We start from the raw sequence: 14762 nt of genomic DNA on the forward strand, positions 1-14762 counted from the left end.
TATTCCTGCGATAGTTTACCACTTACGAGCATAATCTACTAGCACCATACTATGGCAATTCCTAAAAAACAGCATCACTTGCCTGATAATACTTCTGTTCGTCATTTTTGGCGGTAATGAATAGACATGTATCCACTAATCACTTTGATTCTTTGCTTCGCAGCCACTTCCATGTCGTCTAAAGAAGTGATGTGCGTTAGCTTGACATAGCTGCAACTTTTCTTTTGCTGTTAGGTCAGTGGGCATTTGGAACAGAAGTGGGCAGTCGCGGAATCTAGTGGACGGCGACATTTTTCATGTTCAGAACGTGCAATACAGGGTATTTATAAATTAGTTATACAAAAGTAACCTTAACTTGCGGAAAAGGTAAATAACTAACAGAAATGTTTGATACAGCACTGAGTGCAGTATATCTTCAAGTTTTATTTACAAATGTTCAAGATGATACCCTTCGTAACACGACATATGTCCTATCTGTAGTCAAATCCTATAAAGCAAGTCTTGAGGTTAGATGGCAGCTTCTGATGTCATCCGTTGTCGCACTTCACACAAGAGTACAAGCAGAAGAGTTAGTAACGTGGTACTCAAAAAGATGTGTATTCTTGTCTGCCTATAATTTTATTTATTTAACGTGGAATAAGATTACACAAGCCCCAACACTATTTATGATTCAGTAGCCTATTTAAAATTTATAAAGTGCTCTGATTAAAGATGATGTTATTAAGTACAATTCGTAACTACAGTGTTTCACCCTAAATAAACAAACATTAATGTAATTGAAAGAAGTGACTGCTACAAATCTTACACTGACTGACATGGGACTGAAAACTTAAACCTTCCAATAATAGTGCGGCACTTGCTAGCACAGTTGTAGTCTAACAGCGTTGTCTGCGTTTTGTTGCCAGGAGCTACACTACTGGCCATTAAAATTGCTACACAACGAAGATGACGTGCTACAGACGCGAAATTTAACCAATAGGAAGACGATGCTGTGATATGCAAATGATTAGCTTTTCGGAGCATTCACACAAGTGTCCGCAGCTCATGGTCGTGCGGTAGCGTTCTCGCTACCCACGCCCGGTTTCCCGGATTCGATTCCCGGCGGGGTCAGGGATTTTCTCTGCCTCGTGTTGACTGGGTGTTGTGTGATGTCCTTAGGTTAGTTAGGTTTAAGTAGTTCTAAGTTCTAGGGGATGATGACCATAGATGTTAAGTCCCACAGTGCTCAGAGCCATTTGAACCATTTTTCACACAAGGTTGGCGCCCATTGCGAATGCGGTTTATCGTATCGAGATATTGCTGCTCGCGCTGGTCAAGATCCAGTGACTGTTAGCAGCATATGGAATCGGTGGGTTCAGGAGGGTAATACGGAACGCCGTGCTGGATCCCAACGGCCTCGTATCACTAGCAGTCGAGATGACAGGCATCTTATCTGCATGGCTGTAACGAATCGTGCAGCCACGTCTCGATCCCTGAGTCAACAGTAGGGGACGTTTGTAAGACAACAACCATCTGCACGAACTGTCCGACGACGTTTGCAGCAGCATGGACTATCAGCTCGGAGACCATGGCTGCGGTTACACTTGACGCTGCATCACAGACAGGAGCGCCTGCGATGGTGTACTCAACGACGAACCTGGGTGCACGAATGGTAAAACGTCATTTTTTCGGATGAATCCAGGTTCTGTTTACAGCATCATGATGGTCGCATCCGTATCGAGATATACCACAACTTTTTATTTACAGCATATTGAAATGGCGGCAGTCTCTGGCAGCACCCAGAAGCAGCGTCAGGTGGAACCTTGGACGCAACATCTAGAAATTCCACCGTACGCACTGGTCCAGCGAACACATTCTCAGTGCTGGTTCACAAGCTCAGGATACCTGGCCAGCAACAATGACGTCTGCCCATCTTCGCTAAGGCTCAACAGTAGCTAAGTCGGGACAACGATGGGAGGAATTCTTTGTGACAGCAACATCTGGGCAAAACAAAATCATTGAGCATTCTTCTGTAAATGAGCAGTAATACATCGGAGGGCTTAAACAATTAAACCTCAGCAGAATATCATAGATACCTCAAAGGCGGGCTCGAGAATCTGATGATTAATTAATGACATACTAAAAAAAAATCAAAAAATTTAAACTACCCGAACAACACCTACGCTGTAAAAGGATTAGAAGTTTAATCAAGAACGTCAATTAGAGTGCACCACAAGTTTCTGCTGCTAGTAAGGCCCGTACACCGTTGTTTTATTATATATTTTTACTAGCTGCAAACAGGAGCGACTTATTTTCAGTTATCTGTGTAATTACTAGTTTATTTTTGTAATTTCTTGCATGTTTGAATGCTTACTAGGCACAACCTTTTATTTTAATAACAGTGTAGCGTAGTCTACTGCCATTACTATCGACTCTTGGATCGTCCCTCGTATCGTAAAGGCTTTTGTTTGTTTTGGTTAGAACAGCTCAGTGTCAGTTAGACCATCAGTGAAAGAGCACCACAAGTTCCAGGCGAGTACACCATTCGTCTATTTCGTATTTTTACGAGCTTCAAACGTAAGCTACTCCAGTAATGGATAGGAACTGTGATTGCTGTATACAGATGTGAGCTGAGTTGTTGATCCTTCGCTCACAGCTCCAGGCTGTGTTGGCTCCTGTCACACAGCTTGAGGCTGCTTCCAAGGGGTATCATTGTGGGAAGTCGGATGCGGGTATGCGAGGGACGTCGAGCACATCCCATGTGTCCTCCGATCGGTCCACTGCTGTGGCCGCCCCGGCACTGCCTGCATTGAGGTTGATCCCTCACCTGTGGTTGAGTGGAAGATCATTCCAAATTCTGGCAGGCAGCGGAAGACTTTCCGAGGGGCCGATTGTAATGCCTCCCTAGTTCGTTTGACGAACAGGTTTCGGCCGTTATCTGTAGCTGACATAGCCTTTGAGCCGGATGCAGTCATCCATCCTGTTCCAGAGGGAGCTTCTCGGCCTGCAAGGGCTGGACATTCACAGAGGGTGGGTTTGCTGGTAGTTGTGAGCTCCAAATTAAGCGCGTAATGGGGCCCCTGAGGAACATGGCTGCCAAGGAGGGGAAGGAAACCAAGTGCACTTCTTGTGCATACCAGGGGGAGTCATTCCGGATGTGGAAAGGGTGCTTCCAGATGCCACGAAGAGTACAGGGTGCAGCCAACTGCTGGTGGCGGCACACGTCGGTACCAATCGGAGCAGATTCACACTGGTTTCGGGCAGTTAGCCTCAGTTGGTAAAGACTGCCAGTCTTCCTTGCAACATTAATCTCTGCAGCATCGTCGACAGAACCGACTGTGGGCCTTTCGTGCAGAGCCGAGTGGAGGGTTTGAATCAGAGGCTTAGGCGGTTCTGTGACCGTGTAGGCTGCAGATTCCTCGACTTACGCCATCGGGTGGTGGGTTACCGGGTTCTGTTTAATAGGTCAGGAGCCCACTACACACAGGAAGCGGCTACACGGGCAGCGGGGGCTGTGTGGAAGGGACTGGACGGTTTTTTATGTAATAGGGTCTCGGGAAACACCAGAAAGGGCGTCCGTCTAATTGGGGGCAGGTAAAACACAGTAAGGTAGTTGTAGAAACGATAGGTATTGTAGTTGTAAATTGTCGGCTGCGTTGGGAAAGAACCAGGACTCCAAGCCCTAATAGAAAGCACTAAAGCTCAAATAGTTATAGGTGCGAAAAGTTGGCTAAGCCCGAAAATAAGTTCAGCCGAAATTTTTTCAAACGATCTAACAGTGTTCAGAAAGGATGGATTAAATACAGTTGGTGGTGGAGTATTTATTGCTGTCAGAGGTAGTTTGCCTTGTAGCGAAATTGAAGTAGATAGTTCATGTGAAATAGTATGGGTAGAGGTGATACCTGACAGTCGTACTAAACTATTAATTGGATCGTTTTACCTACACCTCTGACTCAGAAGACATATTTGCTGAACAGTTCAAAGAAAACTTCAGTCTCATTTCAAATAAGTACCCCACTCATAGAATTATAGTCGGTGACTTTAATCTATCTTCGATATGCTAGAAAAACTATACGTATAAAGCCGGCGGCAGGCACAAAACGTTATCCGAAACTGTACTGAATGCTTTCTCAGAAAATTATTTTGAACAATTAGCTCATGAACCCACTCGAAGCGAAAATGGTTGCATACTTGACCTCTTAGCAACAAATAATCCTGGACAAATAGTAAGTGTTGTGACAAATACAGGGACTGGCGACCACAAGGCAGTAGCTGCTAGGCTGAATACCGTAACACTTACGATCATCAAAAAGAAACGCAAAGTACATTGATTTAAAAAAGCTGATAAAAATGCTCATAACACCTTTTTAAGAGACAGTCTCCACTCCTTCCTATCTGATCTCTAAGCGTAGAAGAGATGTGGAATGATTTCAGAGACATAGTATTGATGGCAATTGAGACATATGTACCACATAAATTAATAAGTGATGTTAGTGATCCCCTATGGTACACAAAACGGGTCAGATCGCTTTTGCAGAAGCAACGGAGAAAGCACGCCAAATTTAAAAGAATGCGAAATCCCCATAATTAGCAAAGTTTTGCAGACCTTCAAAATGTAGTGCGTACTTCAATGCGAGTTGGTTTTATAATTTCCACAACGAAACTCTGTCTCGGAATCTGGCAGAAAACCCAAAGAGGTTCTGGTCATACATAAAGCACACCAATATCTTCATCAATATCTTCACAGCGCGATGACAACGGTGAAATCATTGATGACAGTGCCACTAAAGCAGAGTCATTAAACACGGTTTTCCGAAACCCTTTCATCAAAGAAGTCGAAGGAAATATTCCTGAGTTCCAATCAAGAACAACTGCCAAATGAGAAACATAGAAGTAGTTATCCTCGGTGTAGCAAAGCAGCTTAAATCACTTAATAAAGCCAAGGCCTCCGGGCCAGATGGTATACCAGTCAGGTTCCTTTCATCGTATGGTGATACAATAGCTCCATATTTAGCAATTATATACAACCGCTCGCTCACAGAGTGTTCCGTACCTAAAGACTGGAAAATTGCTCAAGTCATACGAATACCCAAAAAAGGAAATAGGAGTAATCCACTGAATTACAGGCCCATATCATCAACGTCGATTTGCAGTAGGGTTTTGGAACATATACTGTATTCGAATATTATGCAGTACCTTGAAGAAAACGATTTATTGACACATAGCACGGATTCAGAAAACTTCGTTCTTGTGAAACACGACGAGCTCTTTATACTCATGAAGCAATGAGTGCTATCGACAGGCGATGACAAATTGATTCCATATTTTTAGATTTCCAGAAGGCTTTCGACACCGCTCCTCACAATTGTCTTCTATCCAAACTGCGTGCGTATGGAATATCTACTCAGTTTTGTGACTGGATTCGTGATTTCCTATCAGAAAGGTCGCACTTTGTAGTAATAGACGGAAAGTCATCGAGTAAAACAGAAGTAATATCCGGCGTTCCCCAATTAAATATTATAGGCCCTCCATTGTTCCCGATCTATGTTAACGATATAGGAGACAATCTGATAACCCTATCATATTGTTTGCAGATGATTCCTTCATTTACGGTCTTCTAAAGTCACCAGATGGCCAAACCGAATTGCAAAATGATGTACATAAGATACCAGTATGGTTCAAAAATAAATCTGAGCAGTATGGGACTTAACTTCTGTGGTCATCAGTCCCCTAGAACTTAGAACTACTTAAACCTATCTAACCTAAGGACATCACAAACATCCATGCCCGAGGCAAGATTCGAACCTGCGACCGTAGCGGTCATGCGGCTCAAGACTGTAGCGCCTAGAACCGCTCGGCCACTCTGGCTGGCACCAGTATGTTGCGAAAAGTGGTAATTGGCCCTTATTAAGGAAAAATGTGAAGTTTTTCACATGAAAACTAAAAGAAATCCTCTAAATTTATATTACGCGTAAGTCACACAAATCTAAGTCTGTAAATTCGACTAAATACTTAGGAATTACAATTACAAATAACCTAAATTGGAACGATCACGTAGATAATGTTGTGGGTAGAGGAAACCAAAGACTGCGATCCATTAGCAGAACACTTAGAAGGTGCAACAGGTTTACTAAAGAGACTGCTTTCACGACGCTTGTCGCCCTATTCTGGAGTATTGCTGTGCGGTGTGGGATCCGCACCGGATGGGACTGACGCATGACATCGAAAAAGTACAAAGAAGGGCGGCTCGTTTTGTATTATAGCGAAATGGGGGAGATAGTGCCACAGACATGATACTTGAATTGGAGTGGCAATCATTAAAACAGAGGCGTTTTTCGTTGCGACGGGGTCTTCTCATGAAATTTCAATCACCAGTTTTCTCCTCCGACTGCGAAGACATTCTGTTGGCACCCACCTACATAGGGAGAAATGATCAACACGATAAAATAAGAGAAATTAGGGCACACACAGAGAAATTTAAGTGCTAAATCTAATGTAGGGAAAATAAAAATCTTAGTTGCCACAGCACATTTATTGTTTTCTTTGACACAATGACAGAAAATGCGCTATATCGTTAAGTGGTTCCGGCCACTATTGGCCTTCATCAGAACTATTAGATAGGTGTGTAAGTTCGTAGCGTTTTTGTTTTCCGTTTTGGTGTTCCGGTTACTGTAGGTTTATCTATTGATTGTAATTTTTATTTGTAGTTATGTACAGAAAAGCTAAAGAAAAGAATTTCTAATTGACTTTGCCATGTCTATGCATAAAGAACTACATGAAAAAAATCAATGAAAATTACTTTTCTTAACGATTCAAAGCAGTTTCTTCACACTGGATAGAAAACAAGGTGCAAATGTTATCTATGTAGATGGTGCACTCCTTATGCGCAGGCAAACGACGTCTGTGGGCGGAGTAGGCGAAGTTAGCAGTAAAGACTTAATTAAAAGTTATCTCTTAATTAAAGGATCTGTTTAAAAACTAAGTAACGGAATTGTTTATAAAAGCATCTATCAAAGGCGTAAGAATAAACTGAATATAAATATGTTACTATACTAAAACTTCATGACGAACTTTTATGTCATAAAACTTTAATGAAACCTAGAAACAACTTTAAATAGAGGAAAATTACTAAAGTGCAAGCTTTTGACAGAATTATAGTACACGTTGTGAGATCTGAAATGAAACTAACATTATGTTCAAATGGTTCAAATGGCTCTGAGCACTATGGGACTTAACTGTTGAGGTCATCAGTCCCCTAGAACTTAGAACTACTTAGACCTAACTAACCTAAGGACAGCACACACATCCATGCCCGAGGCAGGATTCGAACCCGCGACCGTAGCGGTCGTGCGGTTCCAGACTGTAGCGCCTAGAACCGCTCGGCCACTTCGGCTGGCGAACATTATGTTCACAATACAGAGAGAGCAGCTTGTGTTGAAATTTGACAATAGGCGGCACTCACATATAGGCCACACGGACTCGCAGGTCCAGGCGACTGCCGAATCACTCGCTGTTTATATATTATCTGCTCAAAAGTATCCTGACACCTATTAGTGGACCTTAATATGAGGTCTGTCTACCCTTCGCCTTTATGAGGGCTTCAACTCTGCTGGTGTCTGAATGTCTGTGGAGGAATGGCAACGCATTCTTCCTCAGCAGACGGAACCAGAAAAGGTAGTGACGTTGAACGCTGAGGTCTGGAACAAAGCCCACATTCTGACTCATCCAAAAGAGGTCCCATTGGGTTCAGATCGGGAGTTGGTGCAGGGCTGTCCGTTTCAGAAATGTTATTCTTCACAAACCATTGCCTTAGAGTTGCTGCTTTATAACAGGGTGCATTGTCATGCACATACAAAAAGTAATTTTTTTTTACAATAATAATGATTGACAGCAGTTTGGAACAGATCCAAAAAAAAAATTCTCTGAATGCCAATAACTTGGCGTCATTTGTATTAGATGCATGTGTTCTATCTGTTCGTGACATAAAAAAATTTGAGCAGCATCTGGACACGAACCCGTATTTCCCGCTTGTCACGAACGGTCCCCTTGCCATGAGGCTATCCGTGCACGTCTTCCGGGCCGACCCAAATACGTTCATACCACATAGTCTACATCCTATTTTTTTAAATTATCAATCTTCTAACTGGTTTGATGCGGCCCGCCACGAATTCCTCTCCTGTGCCAACCTCTTCATCTCAGAATGCCACTAGCAACCTACGTCCTCAATTATTTGCTGGGTATATTCCATTATCCATCTTCCTCTACAATTTTTACCCTCTATAGCTCTCCTTAGTACCATGCAACTTATTCCCTGATGCCTTAACTCCTCCTTCTTGTCAGTATTTTCCATATACTTCTTTCCTCCTCCATCCACCAGATTAGCCGAGAGCGCTAATGCGCTGCTTCCTAGTCTTGGGTAGGTGCGCGGGCCCCGTATCGAATCCGTCCGGCGGATTGCCGACGAGGGCTGGTGTGCCGGCCAGCCCGGATGTGGCTTTTAGGCGGTTTTCCACATCACACTAGGTTAATACCGGGCTCAGTTACACGAGTCGCAGACATTTGAAAAGGTTCCCACTATTTCATGTCTTACACTAGACGAAGATAGATGGGGTACACTAATTCCGTCCCAGAGGGCATCCGGACACCCTCCGACACTAACATCGCCAAATCCATAGTAACGAGTTCGACGCTGCGTTGAAGTGGGCAAAGGCCCCAGGAAATGGTGATGACTCCTTTCCTCCCCCATTCTGCGCAAAACCTCCGCTGTCCTTACCTTATCAGTCCACATAATTATCTACATTCTTCTGTGGCACCACATCTCAAATGCTTAGAATCTCTTTTTTCCACTTTGCCCACAGGCCGTGTTTCACTACCATACAGTGTTGCGCTACAAACATACGTTTTCAAAAATCCTCCTCGAAGTAAGGTCTATATTTAATACTAGCAGACTCTTCTTGGCAAGAAATGCCCTTTTAGCCATTTATAGTGTGCTTTTTATGTCGTCCTTGCTCCGTCTGTCATGCGTTATTTTGCTGCCTAGACAGCAGAATTCCTTAACGTCAACTACTTCGTGATCACCAATCCTGATGTTGAGTTTCGCTGTTCTCATTTCTGCTACTTCTCACTACTTTCGTCTTTCTTCTATTTACTCTCAGTCCTATTCTGCACTCATTAGACTGTTCCTTCCATTCAGCAGGTCTTCTAATTCTTCCTCACCTTCGCTGAGGATAGCAATGCCATCAGCGAATCTTATCATTGATACCCCTTTACCTTGAATTTTAATTACACTCTTGAACCCTTCTTTTATTTCCGTCATTGCTTCTTCGACATACAAATTGAACAGTAGGGGCGAAAGACTACATCCCTGTCTTATACCTTTTTTAATCCGAGTATTTTGTGCTTGGTCCTCCACTCTTGGTTCTTGTACATATATTATCTCTCTACAGCTTACCCATATTTTTCTCAGAATTTCCTGTATCTTACACCATTTGACATTTGCCAAGCGCTTTTTGCGGGTCGACAAATCCTATGAACGTGTACTAAGTTTTATTCAGTCTTATGTGAATATCAACCGTAATGTCACAGTTGCCTCTCTGGTGCCTTTACCTTTCCTAAAGCCAAACTGATCGTCATCTAACACATCCTCAATTTCCTTTTCCATTCTTCTGTATATTACTCTTGTCATCAAATTGGACGTATGAGCTGATAAGCTAATTGTGCGATAATTCTCGCACTTGTTCATCTTTTGTAGACTTCGGAATTCTATGGATCATATTTTTCCGAAAGTCGCCAGACTCATACACACACCAACGTGATTAGTCGTTTTGTTGCCATTTTCCCTAATGATTTTAGAAATTATAATCGAATATGATCTACCCCCTTTGGCCTTATTTGATATTAAGTCCTTCAAAGCTCTCTTAAATTCTGATTATAATACTGAATGCATTATCTCTTCTATATCGACTCCTGTTTCTTCTTCTATCACGTCATCAGACAAGTCTTGTCGCTCATAGGGGCCTTCAGTGTATTCTTTCCATCTATCCACTCTCTCCTCTTGATTTAACAGTGGAATTTCCATTGCACTTTTAATGTTACCTCCTTTGCATTTACTTTCAGCGCAGGTTGTTTTGACTTCCTATATGCTCAGTCAGACCTTCCGACAATCATTTCGTTTTTGATTTCTTCACATTTTTCATTCACGATTTTCGCCTTAGCTTCTCTGCGCTTTATATTTATTTCATTCTTAAATTAGTTGTATTTCTGTATTCCTGAATTTCCCTGAACATTTTTGGATTTCGTCTTCTCATCGATCAACTGAAGCATTTCTTCATTTACTCATGGTCTCTTCACAGTTACCTTCTTTGTATCTATGTTTCTCTTTCCAACTCCTGTGACTGCTCTTTTTAAAGATGCTCATTCCTCTTGGAATGAGCTGCCTACTGAGCTATTCCTTAGCTCAGTATCTATAGCCTTACAGAACTTCAATCGAACCTCTTATTCCTTAGTACTCTCGTATCCCACGCATTGCTTCTTCCTGACTAGTCTCTTAAAATTCAATCTTCTCTTGATCATTACTAAATTGTAATGTAAGGCTATATCTGCTCCGGGATATGCCTTTAAGTCCAGTATCTGATTTCGTAATCTCTGCCTGACCATCTGTATCTCCCGGCCTTTTCCAATTACGCCTCCTCCACCTCTTGTGATTCTTGAACAGAATATTCGCTATTATTTCGAAATTTATTGCAGAGCTCGACTAATCAACACTGAACTGTTCACAGTAACTCACACTCTCCCCTACGTTCCTTTTCATAACGAATCCTGTCCCCGTTATCCCATTTTCTGCCGCTGCTCGTATTACTCTGTACTCAGTTGACAAGAAATCATTGTCTTCTTTCCATTTCTCTTCATTGAACCCCACTATATAGATTGAGCCTCAGCATTTCCGTTTTCCTACCACGTTCAAACTTCTGACATTCTACGCCCCAGCTGACATTCTACGCCGCGACTCGTTAAACGTTATGCTCTCGTTGGTTGTCTAATATTTCTCTGATGACCACCTTCCCGTTGGAAATCCCCTGCCAGAGATCCGAACGGGGGACTAATCCGGAATCTTTCGCCAATGGAGAGATCATCATGACACTTTTCAAGTACAAGCCACGTGTCCCTAGGATACACATTGTGTGTCTTTCACTCAGTGGTTTCCATTGCCTTCCGCATTCTCATGTAGTTGATTATAGCTCGTTATTCCGTGTTTAGGGGCAGTTTTCCACATCACAGGCAAGATAGTGCCCTGGAGCTCTGTATCCGCACCTTCGCTCTATTTGACGAGTCCATTGGCTGAAGGAGGGGTGACTTCTTATGCCGGATCAATGAAATTACAATGAAATCCAGATCTTTAGCTGCTTACAGGCGTTGATAAATATCAACGGGGACAGTTGAAAATGTGTGCCCCAACCGGGACTCAAACCCGGGATCTCCTGCTTGCATGGCAGACGCTCTTTCTGTCTGAGCCACCGAAGACACGCAGAATAGAGCGACTGCAGGGACTCATCTCAGGAACGCTCCCCGTGAGACCCACATTCACAACTTACTGTCCACACACTACATTTGTAGCGCCCCTGCCCACTATACTCAATACTCGCGGCAGTCAGTCTACAGATTCCTGTAAGAATTCGGGCAACGTGAGTGCATCCGCACTGAAGAAGAAGATCATTGGCCGGTAAGCCTGCCGGCCAATGTGGCCGAGCGGTTCTAGGCGCTTTAGTGCGGAACCGCGCTGCTGCTATGGTCACAGGTTCGAATCCTTAGTTAGGTTTAAGTAGTTATAAGTCTAGGGGACTGATGATCTCAGATGTTAAGTCCGATAATGCTTAGAGCCATTTGAAAAATTTTGAGCCGATAAGCCTTATCTATATGAAGATGGTATCTGTTCTTTTGGACATGTCCGGAACCCCGTCCCCCGTCCCCAAATAAGAAACGTGTCAAATACTGGGACCAACAGATTTTGATCCCCGCGTTCATTTCTGTCAACGTAGTAGTACCGAACTTCGTACAGTCTGTTGTTTTCACGGATGAGTCCTCATTCATCGCTGATAGTGTTTTCAACAGCGGCGACTGCCATATCTGGAGGGAGGATGCTCCGCACGCCACCCACATTCGTGGCTACCAGCAACGATTCTCTGTCAACGTACGACCAGGCATTGCTCAAGATCACCCCAAAAGGGACCATATTTGTAGCCTCCCCGTTTGACTGGTCCACGTCATCTGGCCTTCATGCGGGATGTACCACCAAACATTTTGGAAGCTGTACCTCTTGTTGTCCGCGAAAGGATGTGGTTTCATCACGACGGTGCACCGGCCAGTTTCGATGTTAATGTCCAAGAGCACGTGTACAACAAGCCTTCATCACTGAATTGGAAGTGGAGGTCCTGTTCCACGTCCAGCGCGATCGCCGGATCTCACACCTCTGGAGTTTTTGCTCTGGGGCTACGTCAAGACTTTGGTGTATGAAACCGCAGTAGAAATGGATGAAGACCTGCTTCCCAGGATCCAAGTTGGCTGTCTCCTCTTGCAACAGACACAAAGTTTTTTTGAGAGGTTGCGGCGGACCTTTGCGCATTGGAGATGAAGGTCGTCACTCTAAACATTTATTAAGAGATATGTTGTTAGGCGGTGCACAATATGTTTGTCCATGACACAGTAAAATAAGCAATTCCGATCTTTGGTTCCCTGTCTCAAAATAATTAATTGTGCACCCAATATGGCTTGTTTTAATTTGACCCAGAAGGTTTGAAATGCTTTGTATGTACCATTGAAGACGTTTTTTCGTAGAGCCGATGTTGTGTCTCTCCCTTTCCGTATGCGCGCCATTGGTGTTTTGCTATTGGCATAGGACTCCTGTTTCAAACTTATATCGAGCAATCTGCCAGTGTAGCTGGTGTAGCACTTGTCACACTCCTGGAGCTGTATTCTATAGACCCCAGATTTCTCAAATTTATCTATTTTAATTAGAAGAGCAGTTGTGCAGGCTTTGCCAATTCTGCTCCCAGGTGTCCCATTGCTGCACATAAAAAGTGGAGCACAGGCCTCAAATAACACTTGCACCCGACATTTTATTCGGTTGATAACACGTTACTTGGAGACCGTTTCATGCTGTTTTCTATCGGTGTGGACAGTAATATGGTCACTGTATTTTTTAATTTGTCCCTTGTGCATTCATGTACTTTTCTTTCCCTTTTCTAGTTCTGATGATGCTCAATAGTGGCCGATACTAATTAACAATTAAAACCTTTTCTGAAATATTATGAAAGAAAATATTAAATGGACGAGTAAGTAAAACCCATTATTACCACGAGAAGTCCATTAGTTCCACCACCAAATATACTTTTTTCTCAAAAGTAGGTGTCACTCCCTGCATTGTGCATCGAAAAACAAACAGAAAGGAGAATCCAGCAGCTGGTAGGAATATTTTAGTGCCTGTACTTTTTTATGATGTCAAGGCTGCGGATGTCTTACTTGCCTAAATATCCCTTATTTAAAAAAGTTTTAAACAGTACATTAATAGTCAGCCGGTTCTGGGACTGAAATTCATTAATTATGTAACATTTACACAGTTTAAGAAGATAGTAAAATTCTGAGAGCACATTGCTTTAAACGATCGCTCTGAACTGGAAGTAGCTGGATTTAGTAGGAAGACTGGTGGGTTTCCGAGCTCCCTTTAGCTAGTCACGAGTCAACTACACACGGGAAGCAGCTACACCGGTAGTGGGAGCTGTGTGGAAGGGACAAGGCGGTTTTTTAGGTTCGAGGTTCTTGAGAACTTTAGAAAGGGTGTCAGTCTAAAAGAGTGCACGGCACAGGAAGTTAGAGCTAACAACAACCGGTTTGTAGTTGCAAATTGCCATAGCTGTGTTGGGAAAGAACCAGGGTACTAACCGCTAATAGAAAGCACTGAAGCTCAAACCGTTATAAGTACTGAAAGCTCGATAAGGCGAAAATAAGTGAAGCCAAAATTTTCACAAGGACCTCACAATGTTTAGAAAGAATAGATTAAAGGCGGTGGAGTGTTTATTGCTGTCGGAAGCTGTTCACCTTATAGTGAAATTGAAGTAGGTAGTCCCTGTGAGTCAGTCGGAATAAATTAATAACTGATTCCTTCTACCGACCAGCTGACTCATATGGACAAAAGACTAAAATGCTGAACAGTTCAAAGACTACTTGAGTCTCATTTCAAATAAGTGCCCCAATCACACATTTATAGTTGATGGTGACTTCAGTTTACCCTCCGTTTGGCGAAAATTCATGTCTAAAGTTAGTGGTAGGCATGAAACGTAGTTCTAAATTATTTTGCACAATTAGTCCAACAGCCCACTCGAAGTGTGAATGTTTTCGAGAACACACCTGACCTCTTAGCATCAAATAATCTTGATTAAATATTGAGCATCATGACAGATACAGGGATTAGTGACCGCAAGGCCGTTGTAGCAAGTCTGGATACGGTAACATCCAAATCCACCAGAAACAAACGCAAAAAACATCTATTTAAAAAGCACATAAAAATTCTCTTGACGCCTTCATAAAAGATATCTCCACTCCTTTCGAACTGGCTATGTTAGCGTATACCAGATGTGGTTTAAATTCAAAGAAGTGCCATCTATGGAAACTGAGAGATATATACCAAATAAATAAATTAATGAGAGAGTGTACTCATCTTCCGTGGTACACAAAGCGAGTGACGATACCTTTGCAGAAGCAACAGAAAAAGCGTGCCAGATTTCAAAGAA

General features: G+C 42.8%; 1 protein-coding gene across 1 annotated transcript in view; it reads right to left on the reverse strand.

The window, feature by feature from the left end:
* The window catches only part of LOC124795789 (sodium channel protein Nach-like), a 146657-nt gene extending 133261 nt beyond the window's left edge, over positions 1 to 13396 (reverse strand). The window contains exon 1 of the mRNA XM_047259870.1: positions 13329 to 13396. Coding sequence (XP_047115826.1) covers positions 13329 to 13396 — 68 coding nt within the window. The remainder of the gene's footprint in view (positions 1 to 13328) is intronic.
* Between the last annotated feature and the right edge of the window lie 1366 nt (positions 13397 to 14762).

The sequence above is a fragment of the Schistocerca piceifrons genome, chromosome 4 (assembly GCF_021461385.2).
Source record: "Schistocerca piceifrons isolate TAMUIC-IGC-003096 chromosome 4, iqSchPice1.1, whole genome shotgun sequence".
NCBI classification, from domain to species: Eukaryota; Metazoa; Arthropoda; class Insecta; order Orthoptera; family Acrididae; genus Schistocerca; species Schistocerca piceifrons.